The 23,462-nt window shown below is 45.8% G+C and overlaps 1 protein-coding gene across 1 annotated transcript in view; it reads right to left on the reverse strand.

Moving 5' to 3' along the window:
- LOC137895738 (serine/threonine-protein kinase 32C-like) overlaps positions 1 to 23,462 on the reverse strand; it is a 57,742-nt gene that overhangs the window by 8,343 nt on the left and 25,937 nt on the right. The window contains exons 3-8 of the mRNA XM_068741240.1: positions 19,787 to 19,938; positions 10,044 to 10,217; positions 8,126 to 8,163; positions 6,573 to 6,662; positions 1,716 to 1,819; positions 1,510 to 1,626 (exon numbers count right to left, since the gene is read on the reverse strand). Of these exons, the coding sequence (XP_068597341.1) occupies positions 1,510 to 1,626; positions 1,716 to 1,819; positions 6,573 to 6,662; positions 8,126 to 8,163; positions 10,044 to 10,217; positions 19,787 to 19,938 (675 nt within the window). The remainder of the gene's footprint in view (positions 1 to 1,509; positions 1,627 to 1,715; positions 1,820 to 6,572; positions 6,663 to 8,125; positions 8,164 to 10,043; positions 10,218 to 19,786; positions 19,939 to 23,462) is intronic.

Consider the following 23,462-nt stretch of genomic DNA (forward strand, 5'->3'; position numbering starts at 1 on the left):
GTCAAATACATTTTTCCCATATAAAATAACTGAAAACTATTTAATCCGTACTATTCGTCTAAAAACAGTCAAATCAACACAAAACATGTTTAAATGCTATGTAGATACACACACACACAATGATATACAGTATTACTGTAATATAAAATGTGGTTTCATTATGAGTTTTACCTTTGATACAGATGAAAGCGCTAACAGCGGGGTGTGGTGGGGAGGAGGGGGGGGGGGGGGGGTACCTTCCGTACATTTACATAAACTTAGACATTATAGTTACGCCTATGGAGGGCTTTGTCTTCTCGATGGCATCCTTCTTTTTTAAGATTGTACTTATTGTTGTACTCTGCTCGTACTGGCCAAATCCCTGTTGCGGACGCCACGTTCGTGTTGATGGATAATTGCATGCTTCATCTCCATCGTCATCATCGTCTTTTCTTCACTGCCATCCTCACCACCCATCACTGATCAGGAATAGTCAGATACAGCCAGAATCACGTCAATATTGGAAACGCAACACGGGAGATGCGCAGGAGACGAGGGCAGAAGGTGGTGAATACCTGAACTGAATGACTGAAGTGCACCCGGACATTTAGCGCCACCATGTGGAAGTTGTTCGTATCTCAAATTTATGTTCGCATTTCAAAAAAAGAAGACTCAACCGGACTTGTTCCAAGTTTGATAAAAGACGTTTCACCTCTTCAGTTCTGAGAGGCTGGAAGAGAGTTTAGATACTTATACTCTTGCTGGAGCACAAAATAAAGAAACAAAGAAGGGACAGAAACCACCAAGGCAATCAGACTCGCCAGGAGCATTAGCATTTCCTTTATGAATGCTAATGCTCCCCCAGCAGTCATGAAACCTGACTAACGAATCGCCTGGATCCATCTGCACCCATCAGGTGAAGCCCCCCCACCCTCAGGTGAGCTGTTTTTTTAAGCTGCAACTGTATTACTCACTGTAACAAACTCTGCCATCCGATTGTTCCATAATCTCTGCCGTCTTTTCTGCCGATTGCGACACTTTCTCCCGAACTACCGTGAAACATTCTCTGTTTGAGATGCCCAAATTTGTCCAACTTTTGAAGTTTCTCTATTTCACCGACGTCTCTTCCTGTCTTCTTCTGACATAATAAACAGTGATTACTCATCTGCTTCCACAAAACTGAAATGACTGTCTTTGGCCCTATACACACCTCTGAAATAAATGATTGAAATGTATATAAGGAATGGTCTTTGAGTCTCACATAAACCAAATATCAAGATCTGCCTTTTCAATGTAATTAGCAGTCCAAAAATTGGATACTTTCTGTGTCCAAATGGTGAAGACAAATTGGTTTGCTGACAGGGGACTGTTGGATTTATTTAAGCGGTTGAAGACGAGATGATTGCATGGTCTTTAAGAAGATGACGAAAGAATGACCTGACTAGCCTCTTAAAGTAAATGCAGAGATACAATCAAACTCATTAAATCAAGTAGCTCACAGTAAAGGACATCCAATTGTCTCCAGCTCACCTTCCTCAAGAGTGAAACCAGGCCTTTGGGCCAGGCTGGGCTGTACTGGACAGTGACGGTACTGAAAAGCTGTATCAAGGACTCCACTGAGTTACTGGCATGGATGTCGAAGGGCCTCTGGTGTGGAAACAGGACGACAGAGAGGAAATCGGCCAGAGAACGTGGAGTGGGTAAAGGAGACAGATATTGCTATCGTTGTGTCTTACCCAACCACGAAGAATCTCAAAGACTGTCACCCCCAGCGACCACCAGTCCACTTCAAAGGCATAGCCTGTCCCCCCACTTGCAAAAGAGTGAAAGATCTCTGGGGCTGAAGGCACAGAAGAAGAAGAAAATCATTTCCGTCCAATGAAAACTCTTCACGATGAGCTGTGGAATGTAATCACACAAGAGTAGATATGTTGTATCAAGTAAACACAATATTTCATTCACACTGCTTACACATCTATTTAATTTAAACAGAGTATCTACATGCAATAATAATAATACAGCTAATGTCCACATACAAGTATCAAGTCACATTTTACTGAGGTTTGTTTTGTGCAAATGAAGTGATCTCGAAAGTCAAATTTAGAGATCAGACGAAATAAAATGGGTCATCTTTGGCTCAGAAGGTAAGAGCCCCATCATGCAAGTACAATAAAGGCTGCTCCTTAGGAATGGGCAAAATGCCACAGAGTTGTGCAGCGCAGAGGACAAAGTTCACAACATTGTACTTGCAGTTTTGGGTTAGGGTTAGTTAGTTAGTGGCTTAGTAATCTCAAAAAGTCATAGAAATTGGAACAATTGCCAGAAATGTAAAAATACACGAGTTTGCCTGATGAAGGTCTAGCATTGAAATATTACAGTAAATATTATTTAGCAAATTAGTCGGTATGCTGGCATTACTATTTGGTGAGAGCCCGGTTGGTAAGCGTCTGGCAAAAAAAAGTGTATTTGTCAGACATTGTGATTCGTCAATTCGGGACTGGTTTGCTCTAAAGGGGTCAAGGGTTGTTTTGTTTTGGTTTTGAGCGATTATTCCTGTTTTCTTCCGGGTGTTCGCCCTCTCATTCTTTTTTTCATTTCTTGGCAGTGGGTGCGGCGGAGGAGCGCCCTTTCAGCCACGTGACGCTGCTTTGAAAGTTCGTTTTGTGAAGAAATCACAGTGTGAACGCAGACCTTTCAACTAATTATAAATGCAGGACTTGGCTCCCAAAGGAACCGAGTCCTCTTGGTGCAGTGTGAAAGCACCCTAACACACCTGAGACTCATCACCTTCATATTATTGTTCTCTGTTCAGCTGTCTACTCAACCGGTTTATGCTTGCTGTAACCCGGTAGAGAAAATAGCCATATATAAAAAATAAAAAAAATCACCCTTTTATTTTGAAAAGAGGAAGTGTGATCCTCAGTTTCTAACTTTACCGTCCTGTTTTCACAGGCACGTTGGGTGACAATGGCCTTCTCATTTCTAAAGTGATCCCTGACTGTTTTGACAAATCGGTCTAAAAACAAACAAGAATATACCTCTACTACGCAAATACATAGACAAAAATATATAATTATTTCTTATAAGCTATAAAATCCATTTTGTTTGGGAGTTGCCAATGTTGTTTACGTCGCAAGGCATTCTGGGTGTGACGTCAAATGGTTGCAGCAGAGGTATATGGTTGTACTGTATGTATAGTCAGGGATCCCTTATATGGTTGTATTGTATGTATAGTCAGGGATCCCTTATATGGTTGTATTGTATGTATAGTCAGGGATCCCTTATATGGTTGTATTGTATGTATAGTCAGGGATCCCTTATATGGTTGTATTGTATGTATAGTCAGGGATCCCTTATATGGTTGTATTGTATGTATAGTCAGGGATCCCTTATATGGTTGTATTGTATGTATAGTCAGGGATCCCTTATATGGTTGTATTGTATGTATAGTCAGGGATCCCTTATATGGTTGTATCGTATGTATAGTCAGGGATCCCTTATACGGTTGTATTGTATGTATAGTCAGGGATCCCTTATATGGTTGTATTGTATGTATAGTCAGGGATCCCTTATATGGTTGTATTGTATGTATAGTCAGGGATCCCTTATATGGTTGTATTGTATGTATAGTCAGGGATCCCTTATATGGTTGTATTGTATGTATAGTCAGGGATCCCTTATATGGTTGTATCGTATGTATAGTCAGGGATCCCTTATATGGTTGTATCGTATGTATAGTCAGGGATCCCTTTGAGAGTCCCGCCCTCTGAGCAACAGACGCAAGTATGCTTTTTATCTTTTCAGTCTTTTGTACTCTGAGAACAAATGAGAGAAGTTGTAAAACGGTCCAAATAAGAAATAGTGATTGCCTTGGTGAGTTTTAAAGCAGAAAAGTCTTGTAGACAAATACTTGCACTGTACAGCTGCTAATTCTAAATATTTATTGTGTTAAGTTGATGGGAGCCCGAGCTAGAGAGGCCGTGTTTGTGTTGAACCTCATCTTGGTGAGTTATGACCTCGTGCTAGCTAGAGAGAAGAAAGTAGCGCTGTGCTAGTGTTAACATTATGCTAACGCTAATCGCAAGTGAACTCTTTGCATTTTAAAGCTCTGAACATGTGATTCCTGTTAACTGGATGGTTTTGACCATCAAAATGTTCACAACAATGTTACAAATCACTTGTTTGTTATTTTTGCACTATTGATGATTGAATGTGATGCTAGTTTTGATGCTAAAAGTAAACTGGTGATTAATTTTGTGGACGCGTATACAAATTCCTATGTGATGTTGAAAATAGTTGCCCAGACAGGGTTTTACTGATAAAAGGATTTGATAATGTGATACATTAATTGTATTTCCTTTCATGCTTTATAAAAAAAACCAATAAGTTAATTGGTAATTTCCTTCCTCCAGCCATTTCACTCTGCATTCACTTTAGTTCCTATTGTATTCCTGCCCAACCAGACCGGTTCCACACTTCTGCATTATTCTAGTTACTTATGTGAGTCTGGGGTTTGCCTTAAGCTCAGGTACCTTATGCCCCTCCTGCGTGCTCTCTGCACCGCCAGCCTGTGCTCTGCCTATTTAGCCATCATTGACATTTCCTTATCTTTGTGGCTGGTGCGTGGTCTTATTTTGACGCCAGCCAGTCCCCCTTCAATGCTTTTGTTAGCTAAGATTGAACCGCTTCATCCACGTCCAGCAGTCATGTTAGTAATGCACCCCCCCTGCTGCTCGGAGATAATGGTGAATTTTAGTTACTTTGTGGCTGGTATTTAAGCTAATTCATGTGCTGAAAACCGTTTTAATGTTAAATGGTAAAAGGACTGTACTTATAAAGCGCTTTCTACACCTTCGCAGTGCTCAAAGCGCTTTACATGAGGCCTCACATTCACCCATTCACACACATTCACCCTCCGGTGGGCAACTGCTGCCATGCAAGGTGCGGCCAGACCCACTGGGAGCAATTTGGGGTTCAGTGTCTTGCCCAAGGACAGAGCTGGGATTCGAACCACCGACCTACTGATCACTGGACAACCCACTCTACCATCTGTCCTTGCATTCTTAGTTAGGCCCGAGTGCCTATCCTAGGCGTAAGGAGCTATTGCTTTTGTAACGCAGAAGACGGACAAGTTGACGAGCGGACAAGTTGCCATGCTGTTGAGGACGACCAACACACCCACGCACACACACACCGACACTAAACAACACACACGCACACACACAGACGCGTAGCCCTCGTCGAGACCATTCCGAAAATGTATTTTGTGTAATAATTGCATACTCAGAAAAAAAGTTATATTGTTTTTGCTAAAACTCTTTAATCTTTTTCTTCTTTGTTCTGCTGTTTAAACGGCAATTTGACCCCCTGAACATGCTCGAAAACTCACCAAACTTTGAAACAAGCTCAGAACCGGCGAAAAATTAATTATTTTATGTGTTTTAAAATTGGGCATGAAAAAGTGGCGCGCTAGCGCCACCTACAAAAATCACAATGCATTGTGCCTATGGGGGGTCCGACGCCAACTTTGTCGGACAGCCACGAAATTCGGTACACACATGCGTCAAGTCAGGGCAAAAAATAAAATAAAAAATTATGGCCACGCCCCCAGACACACAGGAAGGCGGCCATATTGGATTGAAACTTAAAAACTGCAGAGTCAGCGTTTGCACACACACACTCCAATCCAAACCAAATTCTAAACACTTATTGACCCTTCCTACCTGGACACTTTAAAAGGGAAACTTTGACAATCAGCCTTACAGCGCCCCCTAGAGAACGATAACAAAAATTGATTGGGAATTTAAAAAATAGTTTGCCAGAAATGATTGAAATTTTCAAGAAAATTCCCTCATGTTGTCCCGATCAAAAACCACAATCGTAACCATGTTGTTGTTTTTATGGTGTTGCCATGGCAATGGCCGGCATTCAAATGAGTGCGACACAAAACAATCACCAATCTTATGAAAATGGCATATTAGCATGGAAACGTCCCAAATTTGCCACATACATTCTCACACACATGCCGGTTGAAAAGGCAATGACACCCAGGCTGCATTTTTTACGCTGTTGCCATGACGATGGTAACCCCTCCTATGGGGAGGGGTCCGACGCCAACTTTGTCGGACAGCCACGAAATTCGGTACAGACATGCGTCATGTCAGGGAAAAAAAAATATTATTATGGCCACGCCCCCAGACACACAGGGAGGCAGCCATATTGGATTGAAACTCCTGATGGCAGATGGCCATATAATCCAAATAACGATTTGACTAAACTGTGAGCTACTAATGCAGCTCAAATCTAAACACTTGTGAAGCAATCAGGACAAAAGCGGCGTGCGTCGGCGGGTCAGCTCAACGGCCTGTCGGCCGGCGAGGGCCTACAACGCCGCTTGCGGCTTTAATTATTATTGTTGTGCTTCCTGTTTGAGTCTCTTGATATCGCGAGGATCTTTGAATTAATACTTGACGGGCTCGATTTCTGAGTCAAAGTAGAAACTGAATAAAGAAAATAATAATCAACACAACCACACACACGTAATAGAAATACATTCACTGTGCCAGACATGCTAGCTCCAACAGCAACGTTACCCATGTAGGGCTTGGTTCCAGCTAAGGCTGTGGCTCGCTCGCCATCCTTTATTATGGTCGCTATGTTGAAGTCTGTCAGATGAGCATGACCTGAAAAAGCAAAGTTTGACTGACATGAAAGTAAACATTTTAATGTGTAAAAACACAACACAAAAGAATCACATTTAAATACCCTGCATCAATGGATCCTTGTGATTTTGTGTCAGACACTGTCCTGACCTCTGACCTTCATGCTGTTGGGACTTTTAGGACTCGTATGCTGGGCCCTTAAAGGTTCTGAGATGTTTGGTGTTTTATCCTGATGCAAAACGTGCGTACAGGTATTGTAGATGCTAGAACTTAAAGTGACAGTTCCTTTTATGTTTCAGTCAGGAGGGACTGCAAAGAGGAATGAATCTGAACAACAGAACTGAAGAGGTATTAAAGTTATTGTGAATGCAGGTGGTTTCGGGTCTTTACCAACCCAAAAACTGCAAAATGAAACCATCCAGTCAATCCTGCATATTTTGCATAGCTCTGTAATCGAGTACTGAAACATGTCTGGCAGCACTCTTTCCCGATGTGCGTGCACGCTCCCCGTGTCTGCGCTCCGCACGTCCAGCTCTACCTGGGGCTCGTGCATCAGTCAAAGAAGGACAAGCAGAAGAAGAACGGAGTGGATGAAGTTTATTTTTGGTTGTAATGTTCCAGCAAAAATGTTTTAGTGTGCTAAAAAAGTCAGCTACCGGTTACCATGGTAACGTGCAGCTGCACGCCCGCTATGAATTTAGTTTAGTTTTCGTTTCCAGAGGCATTTCTGGCAGAGCGGTTTGAGACAGACAAGAGGGACGCTGTCCTGCAGCATCTGTTTGAGACAGAAATGAGGGACGCTGTCCTGCAGCATCTGTTTGAGACAGAAATGAGGGACGCTGTCCTGCAGCATCTGTTTGAGACAGACAAGAGGGACGCTGTCCTACAGCATCTGTTTGAGACAGAAATGAGGGACGCTGTCCTGCAGCATCTGTTTGAGACAGAAATGAGGGACGCTGTCCTGCAGCATCTGTTTGAGACAGAAATGAGGGACGCTGTCCTGCAGCATCTGTTTGAGACAGGAATGAGGGACGCTGTCCTGCAGCATCTGTTAGAGACAGAAATGAGGGACGCTGTCCTGCAGCATCTGTTTGAGACAGAAATGAGGGACGCTGTCCTGCAGCATCTGTTTGAGACAGGAATGAGGGACGCTGTCCTGCAGCATCTGTTTGAGACAGAAATGAGGGACGCTGTCCTGCAGCATCTGTTTGAGACAGAAATGAGGGACGCTGTCCTGCAGCATCTGTTTGAGACAGGAATGAGGGACGATGTCCTGCAGCATCTGTTTGCTATTTTGTCCAAAGACTAGCTCAGATATTTCATACAAGTGTTTGAGAACTGCGTAAACTTGTGAAGAATATGGGACCTTTAAAGATTCAATACTGTATACATAATCATTAAAAAATGTGGTGTCTGCAGAAATATTGAAAAAACAAAAGCAGTCAAGTGGAGGAGAACCATGAAAAGCGGATATTTTTTCTTACCTTGCTCATCCAACAGAATATTGTCAGGTTTGACGTCTCTGAAGGGGACAGCAATGGACACACAAATCATTTTAAACTGATGACACCCACTTATCATAAACATTAAAACAATTAGTACGTTGATTCCACTGCAGCACAGAAGGGTGCTACAAGACGACATTAAAGTGGATAATTATACCGATGCAGCCCCCCCCCCCCCCCCCACTCCCGCCTGGCTCGTCTGTCCTCATCGATTCTGTTCTGTGATTGCAACCCCCACCCCTCCGGGCCCCAGCATCCTCATTGTCATTATAAAACTCCCGTGCAGCTTCGTCATTCCTATCTGTGTGTTTATTGTGGACTAACTGTGCTTGTAATTGCAACGTTGCTTTTTAATGAAGAGATGGCATTTCAAATTTTTGGATGGTTTGATTTTCAGAAGTGGAAGCTTAGCACAGAGCTGATAACCAGACATCTGGAGATGGGCCTCGATACACAGACGTAGATGTTGCACCAACAACCAGACATCTGGAGATGGGCCTCGATACACCGACGTAGATGTTGCACCAACAACCACACATCTGGAGATGGGCCTCGATACACAGACGTAGATGTTGCACCAACAACCACACATCTGGAGATGGGCCTCGATACACCGACGTAGATGTTGCACCAACAACCAGACATCTGGAGATGGGCCTCGATACACAGACGTAGATGTTGCACCAACAACCACACATCTGGAGATGGGCCTCGATACACAGACGTAGATGTTGCACCAACAACCAGACATCTGGAGATGGGCCTCGATACACCGACGTAGATGTTGCACCAACAACCAGACATCTGGAGATGGGCCTCGATACACCGACGTAGATGTTGCACCAACAACCACACATCTGGAGATGGGCCTCGATACACCGACGTAGATGTTGCACCAACAACCAGACATCTGGAGATGGGCCTCGATACACCGACGTAGATGTTGCACCAACAACCACACATCTGGAGATGGGCCTCGATACACCGACGTAGATGTTGCACCAACAACCAGACATCTGGAGATGGGCCTCAATACACCGACGAAGATGTTGCACCAACAACCAGACATCTGCAGCTAGAACAGTCATTTACGACGTTAGCAATGTAGAGAGGGTATTTCTGATTAGTTTAAAGTTATCATTGAAAATAGATATTTCAAAAATAAGGAAATTTATAAGTGACCCCAAACTTTTGAACTGTAGTATGTTTATATATATGTATATATACGTGTATATATATATATAGAAATAGAAAGCCTGTTTGAGACGTGGCATAGTGGCTACACAATGAGATTCGGAGTGGTCCTCACTTACCGGCGTACTCTAACGACAACTCAGAGTTGTCAGTGTAGCACATTTTCCGAAATTTAAAAATATGTATTTATCGACAAGATAAGGTTGACGGTGGCGCAGGTGGTTGAGCGGGTCATCCTATGATCGAGAGGTTGCCGGTTCGATTCCTGGCTCTAGCATATCTTGGAGAAATTTCAATCAGACGTTTGGACACACAACACCTCAGTTATGGAGACATTATTTAAACCACAGCTAGAATATTTACTATTTACAAATCACAAAGATGCTTAAAGACTGATTCCCGCCTTGATTTCAGATCAACCTGATGACACAAAGCTGTTCATGGGCTGGAGCCAAGTGACATTTCCAAATCCCGATTTAATTTGATCTGGCCAAGACCAACGTGATCGATAACTAAGTGGAGGCATGTTTTTTATGTTGGTGAGAAGAATGTGTGCAATGCCCTTCTTCATTAGCAACCTGACCAGCAGAACAAAATGGATGGATGGATAATAATCACAAGTCTGAGGGAGGATACAGAAAACAATTCAGGTCAATGCTCTGAATGAGCTATAAAAGTATAAAAGAAAAACATCACTAGGTACCTGTGGATGATCTGCTGGCTCTGCAGGTAGTGCAGCGCCAGTGTCATTTCACAGAGGTAGAGCTTGACAGCTTCCTCGGTGAACTGTTTACTTTGCTGCAGGTGATAGCGCAGATCTCCTCCAAGCAGAAGGTCCACCACCATAAACATGTCCTCCTCATCCTGGAATGAGTACCTGAGAGCAGGGAGAGGACACAGCGCTCACTAACTGTCCACAAACAGGACTGTGTGTTGTTGCATGCACATCAGCAGCATGGTAAGCATCAACACACACGTGCATCATAGAAAGCTACATAGACAAACATCAAGTCACAGGGACGCACGATTCATGAGTCTATCTTTGTCTAGTACTTCATCAAATACCTGTGAATCTGAAGCCTTTTCATTTAATGCATAGAAGGTATTTATGTAAGTGCTCTTTTGAAGTTCTGTAGTCTCTTGCCCCCTTCTTTTCATCATCCATTGTCTATCTTGAGTCTTTAGTCAAACTGTCTCTACGGTTTGTTAAAGTACTCTGTAAACATCTGTTTGTAAAGTGCTTTTTGAATAAAATTGTGGCGATAAGTCATATCAATGTGACGAGCTCACTCATTTGCTTGAAGAGTATTTTCAGAGCCAAACGGAATATAATCGTCATAAATTGTTCCTGGTAATTGCTACAATTGTTCAATACAAAAATTACATTACATTAAAAAAGGAAGTTAATTTTCAATTTGGACATCTAGAAAATTGTGCGGAAAAAATATTGACCGGCATTTCAGCTCTGCTCTGGAATCACCCAACTGCAGAAGCCTCTTGGATGAGAGGCGAAATGTCTTCACGCCAAAGGTGTAGCTCAATGGCAGGGTAGTGGGCCGCACAGACTCGGCAGGCCCAAGCGTGTTTTAAGGGTCTGCTCGGAGCATCTAGCACAGCCCGTTGTCGGTGTGGTCGTCAACTCCCACCTCTGTCAGACACTTCCCAGATCCTGGAGGAGGTCGGGGACATTGAGTTCGAGTGGACCATGTTCTGCACCTCCATTGTCAAAAAAGCTGCTCGGAGCTGTGGTCTCTGGAGTCTCTGGTGTCTGCCGCAGCAACAACCCCCAAACCAGCTGGTGGATTCCAGAAGTAAGGGATGCCGAAACTTGTTGACTCGCGGGTCTCGGGAGGCAACTGACAAGTACCGGCAGGCAAGGCATCCTGCGGCCTGAGTGGTTATGGAGACTGGGCCTGGGATGAGTTTGGAAAGATCATGGAGGAGGACTATCGGTTGGCTTCACTGAAGTCACTGAGGTGGTTGCCAAGCTCCTTAGTGGCAGAGCCCCGGGGGTGGAAAAGATTCGCCGTGAGTATCTTAAGTCTCTGGATGTGCAGGGACTGTCTTGGTTGACACTTCTTAGCAGTATCGCGTGGCGGTCGGGGACTATGTGTCTAGACTAGCAGACCAGGTTTGTGGTTCCCCTTTTAAAGGGGGGATCAGAGGGTGTGCTCCAAATACAGGGGATCACACTCCTCAGACTCCCGGGAAAAAGCAGAGTTGATGCCGTGTTTTCCCTCCAACTGCGGGCCGTGGATTTATGCATGGGCGTCTCCCGTGTTCCACAGCATGGTCCAGCGGTGGCGGAGAAAGGCACAGCAGGAGGAGAAACGGAGACGATAGACAAAGAAATTGTTGCTAAACGGGGAGGTACCTCTGTAGTATGGAAGTCGTTTGGTTTCGATAGAGCAGACGGAGTCAGCGAGACGGAGTCAGCGAGACGGAGTCAGCGAGACGGAGTCAGCGAGACGGAGTCAGCGAGACGGCCTGTACTTCTGTTTTACTGTTTTGCAATTTGCAGTTGCTGCTAAACTGTGTACTTGAATTCTGAATAGTTTGCAGTGATCTAGTTTGGTAAACATTCAATACACAGTTTGTTACCAATAAATCAATAAATGTGCTTTTTAAGCAAGACTCCGCCCAATTTAATTATATCGCCAAAAATATTGTGATACACGCTGAGGACCATATCGCCCAACCCTAGTGGAGAGGTGGAACATGACACGAATTTTGAAATCTCGCGATATCTGAATTTCAAGATCAGTTTTGAGATCCCTCTGGGATCAATAAAGTATTCTGATTCTGAAAATAAGGCAAAGTCTGATGTACAATTTATTTTAGTTTGTACTTCAGTGTTACAGATAATCTTAGTAAAGCATCAAAACCTACCTGAAGACTGTGATGTTTTATTGAGAACGTTATTCTTGTGCATGGCAACATGAGGGAAGAAAGTTAGCCATCAGGAAGGAGTACAAAGACCAGGCTGAAATAATCAGGACACAATGACTAATGAGCCCGAGGAGGCAGGGATGAGGGAGAGAAACAAAAGGGACAGAAGAGGGAGAGAAGCATGACCTCAAGCTAGTTTTTAAATTTGATGAAAGAAATGTGCTGGCTGAACAGGCTGCAGGACAAAATCATGAGATCACAAAATCACACTCCTCTGAGGACCCCTAGAAAAATGTCACAACTTCACATCCCAGCCCGTCCCGGCTGCATTTATCCAGGAGCCTTCAGACACAATCGGTGCGCTTTCCATGTCCTATAAACATGTTTTCTCAAAGTAGTAAAAGTACAACACAAATTCACAAGAGAATATGTCAGGTGGAGCAAATGTCTATATTGGACAGTGCAGTACACAATGAGATGGACAACGTTGCCTCGTTAACCTTAAACCTGCAGTACACGAGCAGAACAATACAGTGGGCGGGGCCCTTTGCTGGGGGCGGTCTGGTCCCTGCACGATCAAAGTCAGAAGTCCGAGCTTGGTTCGCTCGCATTGCCGCCGCTAGTTTGCAGCCGAGTGTGAAGAGAGTGGGATGAGGATCAGCACCTCCAAATCCGAGGCCATGCGTCTCGACCGGGAAAAGGTGGTCAGCGGGGAGTCTTTGCCTCAAGTGGAGGAGTTCAAGTATCTTGGGGTCTTGTTCACGAGATGGATCAATGCAGCAGCTGCAGTCGTGTCGGTCTGTCGTGCTGAAGAAGGAGCTGAGCCAAAAGGCAAAGCTCTTGAGCTACCAGTCAGTCTACGTTCCGACTCGCACCTGAGTCAAGCGGTCAAAATTAGTTTCCTCCACATCGAGTCAGCTGAGGTGGCTGGGGCATCTATTTCGGATGCCTCCTGGAAGCCTCCCTGGGGAGGTGTTCTGGGCATGAGAATCCCTAGGTCCGAGGGATTCTTGCAGAAGAGCTGGAGGAGGTGTCAGGGGAGAGGGAAGTCTGGAAATCCCTGCTCAGACCGCTGCCTCCGCGACCCGGCCCCGGATAAGCGCTGGAAGATGGATGGATGTGAATACGTACAGACAGCCAAATTATTGACGAGTGATTTAGATGCCCTCTCAGTTTGGCAGCAGCATGACAGAGTGTATATAGATACAGATGTCTATACACACCTGGATGCTACCTATGGCATAGCCCTGGCCCACATCCACAGAGAAACGCACAGCAGAAGGCCCATCGTGAAGAGGCCCAGATTATAGCTGCTCCAACTCATTCAATGCAACGGACTGGAGGCCAGACGTTCAGTGCCAGAGACACGGTCTTGCGGAACTCCTCTGAAGCAACTCCCCCCCCCGCCCAGGTAGCAGCAGTGCTGTTTTTGGATGAGTGATCGCAAATATTATATGAGAAAAAGACAAGAAGAGGCGGAGACAATTGCAAAATTTGGGAAGTTGGACATATTCAGGCAGCTCACACCCATACAAAGGTTTTGTGGTAGTTTGGGGAGAAATGGAAAGCTCTATTGTCATTGTCAACACAGTACAAGTACAGAGTACAAGTACATTGCAACATTGAAACAAGATTCGATGAGTGAGCTTCGGCTGCAGCAAATAAATCGCGCTACCAACAACTCTTCTTGGAGAAGGTGCAGAAAGCATCAGGTACACAAGAGAACACACGGAGAAAGGACCGACACGCTGCACTGGGGACGCTGCACTGGGGACGCTGCACTGGGGACGCTGCACCGGGGACGCTGCACCGGGAACGCTGCACCGGGAACGCTGCACCGGGGACGCTGCACCGGGAACGCTGCACCGGGAACGCTGCACTGGGGACGCTGCACTGGGGACGCTGCACTGGGAACGTGCACCGGGGACGCTGCACCGGGAACGCTGCACTGGGGACGCTGCACTGGGAACGTGCACTGGGGACGCTGCACTGGGAACGCTGCACTGGGGACGCTGCACTGGGAACGCTGCACTGGGGACGCTGCACTGGGGACGCTGCACCGGGAACGTGCACCGGGGACGCTGCACCGGGAACGCTGCACTGGGAACGCTGCACTGGGGACGCTGCACTGGGGACGCTGCACCGGGAACGTGCACCGGGGACGCTGCACCGGGAACGCTGCACTGGGAACGCTGCACTGGGGACGCTGCACTGGGGACGCTGCACCGGGAACGCTGCACTGGGAACGCTGCACTGGGAACGCTGCACTGGGGACGCTGCATTGGGGACGCTGCACTGGGAACGTGCACTGGGGACGCTGCACTGGGGACGCTGCACCGGGAACGCCGCACCGGGAACGCCGCACCGGGGACGCCGCACCGGGGACGCCGCACCGGGGACGACGCACCGGGGACGCTGCACTGGGGACGCTGCACTGGGAACGCTGCACTGGGGACATAATAGATCCAATATTCAGCCGAAATGAAACTTTAGCTTAATCCAAACACACAACTGGTCCTCAGTTATTCCTCGTTTCGTGTTCCAAGGCGAGACTTCAGTCCCTCCAAGCCAGGACTCAGTCCGGAGATCTGTGATACAGTTCTACCTGCTGGGGCAGGATGGGATCCAGTTTCTGCCGGTCCTCCCCGGATCGATCCCTGAGCTCGTTGCCCAGATCCTCGATTCGGACCATCACACGGTCCCCCAGAGCACCGAAGAGCACTTTTAGATCCATTTATCCAGAACTTTGAAAGCCGCCGTCTTGGAGACTTTCCGGTACACGAGGGCAGCTCCCGCCCCGATTAGCAGATGCCCCGCCCCCACCAATAAGCCAAACAGCCAAATATCTTCAGTGTCCTCTACAGATAGGACCGTGAGACAGACCACTCTCCATGTCTCCCAGGGATCATGGTGTAGCCTGACTGTTCCTATACTGTATTACATTCCATTGTTTGACTGTAATTGTATTGTAATACATTCCATTGTTTCACGGTACTTGTACTGTAATACACTCTATTGTTTGACTGTATTTGTACTGTAATACATAGTTTCACCTTACTTGTACTGTAAAACATTATATTGTTGACTGTACTTGAACTGTAATACATTATATTGTTTCACTGTACATGTACAGTGTAATACATTCCAATGTATTAGAAGACCAAACCACAGACATAGAGCAACACAAAAACCAACTGTCCTCACCACAACCCCAAACAAATAATTATCAGCTTCACCATGTGCAGCTTCCTCGTACCTTCATCAAGGCCTAAACGCGAGAGGTCAGGGAATGGTCTTAACCGTAAAGAACGCCAGGAACGCCAGTCCCAAAAATGTGTCCCGTCCAATAAGGATGGCGACGGGTTTGAACAGAGCTCAAGACTGAATGTCTTTCCATTCTGAAGCCAAAATAGAAAGGTAGAGGGGAAGTATGAAACTGGAAACATCAATACAGTTAAATATAATACTGTTAAAATACACAGGGTGAGTACCGCAGGCTGCCTTCAGGGAATTACACTGTTAAAATACACAGGGTGAGTACCGCAGGCTGCTTGTCGGGAATTACACTGTTAAAATACACAGGGTGAGTACGGCAGGCTGCTTGTCGGGAATTACACTGTTAAAATACACAGGGTGAGTACCGCAGGCTCACTCAAATGCCCTGTTTCCTAAGCAGGCAAAAACAACCTGTTGATTAAACCTTCAAAATAAGATGAGGAAATGAACCCAGGACAGAACTTGGTCTTGGCTGATCTACTCACACACAATGAATCACTGGCAGAGAGCATGAACAATAAAAACATATTTTTCCGATTCTGAAAAAGGAACTACGTACAGCATTAATTAGAGTCGAGTTTTTGTGTAGTATTCTGTGAATAGTGTGTCAGGTCCCAATTACATTCAGAAATGTGTCCCGACTCATAAATGAGTGTTAAATAACGGAAGCAGTTTCCAGTCACCCACATCTCAGCCTCATGGGGAATCTACTGTAATGTAAAACCATCCATCTGGGGCCGGGTCGCTGCGGCAACAGTCTGAGCAGGGATTTCCAGGCTTCGATTTCCCCAAACACCTCCTAAAGCTCTTCCGAGGCGTTCCCAGGCCAGCCGAGAGACATCGTCTCTCCAGCGTGTCCTCGGTCTTCCCAGAGGGAGACATGTTTACCCCTAATTCAAGATAGAAAAGTGGGCTCCATATTACCGCCACTTAATTTAAATGTTGCACAATGTCTCCTCACCAGGAGCGGCTTATATCGATCTCTGTCAAGCAATACATACAGGGAATGCTATAATCATTTGTTTGGATTTATGGACCGGGACTTGAACTTCTTCTCATACGATGGAAGGCTGGGGAGTGTGATTCCCCTGTAGATGAAGTACATCCTCCAGTCCCGCTTCTTGAAAAGGGGGACCAACACCCCGGTCTGCCAGTCCAGAGACACTGTCCCCGACCACACAATGCGGTGTTACCCAAGACAGTCCCTGCACATCCAGAGACTTAAAATACTCAGGGTGACTTTCATCCACCCCCGGTGCCACAGAGAAGCTTGACAACCACCTCAGGGACTTTTGATTGGGTGATTGACAAGTCCACCTCTGAGACCCCAGCTTCTCATTTCTCCATTGAGCACATGGTAAAGGGAATGAGATCTTCAAAGTATTCTTACCACCAACCCAACAAGACCAGCAGCTCCTCCCAGGCCAGAGTCTCTGCCTCCGAGTTCTGTGGAACTGAGATCCTGCGACCACAGCCCCGAGTAGCTGCTTAGAAAATAGAATTGGAGGACATGGTCCACTTGGACTCCATGTCCCCAGCTTCCCCCTGAATCTGGGAAATTTGAAATCAGCTGGAGGAGGTGGCTGGGGAGAGGAAAGTCTGGAAATCCCTGCCGAGACTGTTGCCTCCTCGAGCCGGCCCCAGTGAAAGATGATGGATGGATGAGCATTCCTCTTCCACATTGTTTCTTCACTTAAAAGAGTGTTACTGGGATAGTGGTGTGTTCAACACAAAGAAATAAAGTATATGGCAAATGCAGAAAATAAAGCACAATCATTTCTATAAATAGTACTGTATTTTCTGCACCATAAGGCGCACCTACAATGAGTGGCCCATTCTAAAACTTTTTCCACATATAAGGCGCACCGCGTTATGAGGCTTATGGAATAGAAACTACTGTAGTGGCTGGAGTTGCGTTATGCATCCACTAAAGGGAATGTCAACAAAACAGTCGGATAATTCAGTCAGTCAAACTTTATTAATAAAATATAAATCAACGTTCTGACAACTGTTCACTCACAAGTCCATTCACAATATGGTACCGGTACTGGTAGCTCTTACTGGTATTTGCACCGCCTTTCCAACTCCAATAGTCACAGTTCAAAGCTACATGCCGTTTTATTTTTTTTCCCCCGAGGTAACGTCAGTGACGTAGTATTATCTATTACCAACAGCAAGGTACAACAGGTAGTGCAACTTTTTATCACGTAGTTAGTGCATTCACAAACGTGGAGGGGAACTTTCCCTGATTCAGTAAACACGTAAAAAAAATACAGTCCGATATTGCTACGGTAAATCAAACGTTAGTGCAATCACAATATAGTAACTCTCGAAACAGTGCAATAACAATATAACAATAACTCACCGTTGTTCAAACGTTAATGTCCATATTCAAAATATATCCCAGCCTTGTTCAGTTATAAACTCGTGAAAGAAACACGTAAAGCTAACTTAGTCCGTTTATTCCTCATTCAGGAAATCCCTCGAATTCTTCCTCTTCAGTGACCGAGTTGAACAGCTGGGTGAGTACGGCATCCAACGTGCCCGGTTCCGTCTCGTCAAAGTCGCCATTGTCCGAGTCAGCGTCGCTGCTGTTGTCTGGCATTTCAGTGACAATTCCTGCCTTCGGACCACGGTTGATGCCGATATATCAGCCCAGGCATTGATCCATTGGCAGCTTGTGGCGTATGTCGCCCGGCGCTGTCCCCCCGTCTTCGTGAACGTGTGTTTGCCTTCGGTCATCCACTGTTCCCACGCAGTTCGCTTCCAAACTTGTCCAGTACCTGAGAAGGATCCTATTTTTTCACTGTCGGCCAGGTCAACGTCTTGTAGATTTCTTTGCCTTGCTCGCCGATCCACGTACCAAGCTAGCCGGCTCGTTGCTTAGCTGTTAGCTCGTTGAGCGGTCCTTTGAAAACAAACGTGATGTGACTCTTGAATCTCTCAAACTCTTTATACAAATCCTGGGGTTCCCAGTCGATCTTAGGGTGTTCATACTGTGAAGACGCCATTATTGGGTACTTCTTTACTGTTCTTGACAGACTTCCGACACCATGTTATATTCTTGACACCGGACACTGTTTAGCGGGGGCCATGTTCTTTATTTGTTGCTCTACGGCAGTGCTTCTCAATTATTTTCTGTCGCGCCCCCCCCCAGGAAGAAAAAAACATTTCGCGCCCCCCCCCCCCCCCCCCCGAAAAAAAAAAGCACTCTTGTATCCTTATTAATATACAAAGAAATATGAAAAAGAAAGAAATATAGATTAACTTACAACAAATAACTTTATTACCAACTGAAAATAAGGAAGTCAGGTCTTTCTTCTTCTCCCACCGTAGATTGTTTACGACCGCTCTTCTTCTGCTAATCCTCCCTGCGCGCACTCTGACAATCAGGGCGCCACTGCCAACTACTGGAGTGGATGTGCAATTACACTTTACTCTCGTAAGGCAAAAAATACATTTTCTCCGCGGTCACAGGCGCCCCCCCTGACATCGCACCGCGCCCCACCATTTGAGAACCGCTGCTCTACGGCAACTCAGCAGGGACAATCAACTGCAGCTCGAAAGGCAAAGCGCTCAATGAACTAGCGCGTCATAACACAATATGTTACGGTCTAGCTTTGAAGGCCCTGTTGACACCAATATCTAGTGGCTGGAGTTCTTTAGTAATAAGCGTGTATCTTCGTGGAGAGATCGCTCTTCTCCAGGGCCGAAGGCTGTTCGTCCTCTGGGGTTAACTGTCAGACTTCGCGCTGGTGAAGAAGGCTAAGGTGCAGCAATGTAAGATGGACACGCCAGACGTGCTGAATCGCTGAAGCTGCTTCATTTAACTTGCATTCGAAAACAATCGTCCTTTTCCTCTCTACCTCTCGCATATATCTCTCACGCCCTCGCATTCACACACTGAACTACCGATCCCAACACAGGAGCAAGACACATCTCACAACAGCGTCTAGCTTGACACCAATATCCAGTGGCTGGAGTTTTTTAGTCATAAGCGTGTCTCTTCGTAGGTGCCATTTTGGGACTGGAATTCCTCTTTACTGTTTACCGCTGTTACTTTGGCGACGCCCTCTGACTACGGTGGCCGCAATTACCGTATTGATCCACATAAAAGGCACACCGCGTTAAAAGGCGCACTGTCACGTTTTGAGAAAATTAGAGGCTTTTAGGTGCTCTGTATTTTATGGTTGCAACAGATTTAACAGAGAAGACAGACAGTGCAGCCAACAGACACAAGCAGAGCAGACGACATATAAAGTGTAAAAACAGGATAGTCACCAGAGATTTACTAAAAACATATGCTCAATTTCCTGAAGGATCTCAAGCTCTCTAAAGACATTTCGGACCTCATCTCTCTCTATGCACTGCTGTTTGTTCATGTACTTCATGGCGTACATCTTCTCAGTGTCCCTCTTTTGCACAATGCACACCTGCAGCCAGTAAAGAGAGAATGGAGAATAATAAGGGGACAAAAAGACAAAATCAAGGACATTAGTACAAGATAAACATGCGTTGTCTTGACCGACTTGAAGCCATAACAATGATCGCTGTAGCAAAAAGGATGCAGAACCCAGTAGAACGGGTCCAGGTGATCCGGATCAGAGGGTATAATGGATCCATTTGTCCATTACAAAGGACGCATGTCAAAGGGCTGGGTCTCAGGAGGATATACGTGAAGGATGCGCAGGTCTACAGTAAATATAAGTCCTCTCCTACGCTGTAATGAGGACTTACAAGCGTGTGGTTGATTAAGTTAAATTACTATTTAACGCGGAGCAGGTTCTGGAAGGGCACAGAGTAGGAGGAGACATCATGGAGAAGCGGAGTGATACAGGCAACGTGGCAGAACACAGAAAGCAGATGCTTCAGTGCTTAAAAAGGAGGATGTCCAACAAAGGTGAAGTCATGGAGCTGAGGAGTCGAGCGCTACGGAGGCCAAGTGACCAAGCGTGTGTGCAAATGCTGACTCAGCAGTTTTTAAGTTTCAATCCAATATGGCCGCCTTCCTGTGTGTCTGGGGGCGTGGCCATAATACTTTTTTTTTTTGCCCTGACATGACGCATGTCTGTACCGAATTTCGTGGCTGTCCGACAAAGTTGGCGTCGGACCCCTCCCCATAGGAGGGGTTGCCATCGCCACGGCAACACCGTAAAAACAACAACATGGTTACGATTGTGTTTTTTGATCGGGACCACATGAGGGACTTTTCTGGTAAGTTTCAATCATTTCTGGCAAAGTATTTTTTTAATTCCCATTCAATTTTTGTTATCGTTCTCTAGGGGGCGCTGTAAGGCTGATTGTCAAAGTTTCACTTTTAAAATGTCCAGGTAGGAAGTGTCAATAAGTGTTTAAAATCTGGTTTGGATTGGAGTGTGTGTGTGAAAACGCTGACTATGCAGTTTTTATGTTTCAATCCAATATGGCCGCCTTCCTGTGTGTCTGGGGGCGTGGCCATAATTTTTTAATTTTTTTTGCCCTGACTTGACGCATGTGTGTACCGAATTTCGTGGCTGCCCGACAAAGCTGGCGTCGGACCCCCCATAGGCACAATGCATTGTGATTTTTGTAGGTGGCGCTGGCGCGCCACTTTTTCGTGCCCAATTTTAAAACACATAAAATAATTAATTTTTCGCCGGTTCTGAGCTTGTTTCAAAGTTTGGTGATGTTCAGGGGGTGTGTGCTGTTGAGTGTCGTATGTGTGGGCGTGGGTGTGTTGGTCGCCCGATGGTTGACTCGCTGCGCTCGTCAACTCGTGTTTGTGTGTGTCTGTATGTGTGTTGTTTAGTGTCAGGGTGTGTGCTGTTGAGTGTCGTGTGTGTGGGCGTGGGTGTGTTGGTCGCCCGATAGTTGACTCGCTGCGCTCGTCAACTCGTGTTTGTGGGTGTCTGTGTTTGTGTTGTTTAGTGTCGGGGGGTGTGTGTGTGCTGTTGAGTGTCGGTGTGTGTGTGCGTGAGTGTGTTGGTCGTCCTCAACAGCATGGCAAAGTTGGATGCCGAGGGTTGACGAGCTGCGCTCGTCAACTTGTCGTCTTCTGCGTTGCAAAAGCAATAGCCCCTTACGCCTAGAATAGGCGCTCGGGCCTAATAAAGAATTTTTGCAAAAACAATATAACTTTTTTTCTGAGTGTGCGATTTCTACACAAAATACATTTGGTCTCGACGAGGGCTACGCTGTGCTCGTCAACTCGTGTTTGTGTGTGTCTGTATGTGTGTTGTTTAGTGTCAGGGTGTGTGTGTGTGTGCTGTTGATTGTCGTGTGTGTGGGCGTGGGTGTGTTGATCGCCCGATGGTTGACTCGTCGTCAGCTCGTGTTTGAGGATCTCTGTGTGTGTGCGTGTGTGTTGTTTAGTGTCGGGGTGTGTGTGTGTGCTGTTGAGTGTGTGTCTGTGTGTGTACGTGAGTGTGTTGGTCGTCCTCAACAGCATGGCAAAGTTGGATGCGAAGGGTTGACAAGCTGCGCTTCCTTCTCGTCTTCTGCGTTGCAAAAGCAATATTGGTCAGCAAACTCCCCCCACATTCAGGTCTGTACGGTTCTGACCACATCCAAACTCACTATGAGAAGCTAGGTGCTAAAAAGGACACTTTCTCTTTCACACCTGTAAATACCGTTGATGTGCTAAAAAACTAATTCCCCTTCAACCTAACAAGGCCACAGGCCTCGACAACATACCCACCCGGTTCCTCAGAGACACAGCTGTCTCTATCGCCCCCGTGGTAACCCATCTGATAAATTTATCCATCAATCAGTGCCACGTCCCACAGGAATTCAAGACGGCGCGGGTTATCCCTCTGTATAAAAAAGGAAACAAATTAGAACCTGGCAACTACCGCCCTGTTTCCATCCTTTGTTCCATCTCAAAGGTTATGGAGAGAATAATCCAGGAGCAAATCAACCGCTACCTCACCGAGCATAGCCTGCTCTTTGAATTCCAATCAGGCTTCAGAACACCATGTGTTGTCTTTCTTGAATCATGAAGACGAGGCGTTAACTTGTCTATTAATATTATTTATTCAGAGCTTGCTGTATCTCTATGTACAGCTCTGTCGTCCTAGCAACCACTAAGCTCTCCCTGTAGCGGTTGGTCTTCCGTGCTCCACCCCTGTGGCATGCTGGGTAATGGAGTCCTTAAAGTACTTAAATAATCATTTCTTAAGGAGGGAAGATGTGTTGTAACTCTTAAATGATTATTGTTTTGTTTCTTACATTTCTTACATTTCTTATTACTATACTTATACTATACTTTGTTTCAACTTATTATTACTATACTTTGTTTCAACTTACATTTCTTATAAGAAATGAAGTAAAAAACATCAAACATCAAACATCACGTAAACGTAGAACCAAGTTAACAATTCCGTGTTTCTTTTTTTTTCCTGAAGATAAAAATAAACCAAATATCTTCCTTCTTCAGCAACTCTCCATCAGCCTCCTAGGTGGCTGAACATGTCTCTTTGGTCTAGACAGTCTTTCCACCACTGGAGACACAGACGCTGGAGACGCAGACGCTGGAGACGCAGACGCTGGCGTCAGACCGTGGTCAGCGTGATCAGATCCGCTGATGGATCGTTCCGTAGACCCAGCCGTGTCCTGCTGAACCACTTCCTGTGGAACAGCGTCCTTCACAGTCGGCTGTCGTTGAAGGTCTGTGCGGTTTCTTCTCAGAGACAATCCATCCTCCATCTGGATCATGTAGGAGCGTGGTGCGACTTCCTTCTCCACCTGTCCCTTTTGTCTCCAGGTACTTGTAGAGTTGTCTCTTAGGCGCACAAAGTCTCCAGGCTTCAACATAGTCAGGTGTTTTGCCGTTCGATCATGCAGCTGTTTTTGATTTTTCTCTTTTCTCCTCCTTAGCTAGTTTGACTTTCATCGCTCCTCTTGGTGTAAGCAAGTCCTCATTAACTGGTAGGTTGGAGCGAATGCGCCTACCCATCAGCATTTGAGCTGGCGACAGTCC

The sequence above is a fragment of the Brachionichthys hirsutus genome, chromosome 7 (genome assembly GCF_040956055.1).
Source record: "Brachionichthys hirsutus isolate HB-005 chromosome 7, CSIRO-AGI_Bhir_v1, whole genome shotgun sequence".
Taxonomy (NCBI): Eukaryota; Metazoa; Chordata; class Actinopteri; order Lophiiformes; family Brachionichthyidae; genus Brachionichthys; species Brachionichthys hirsutus.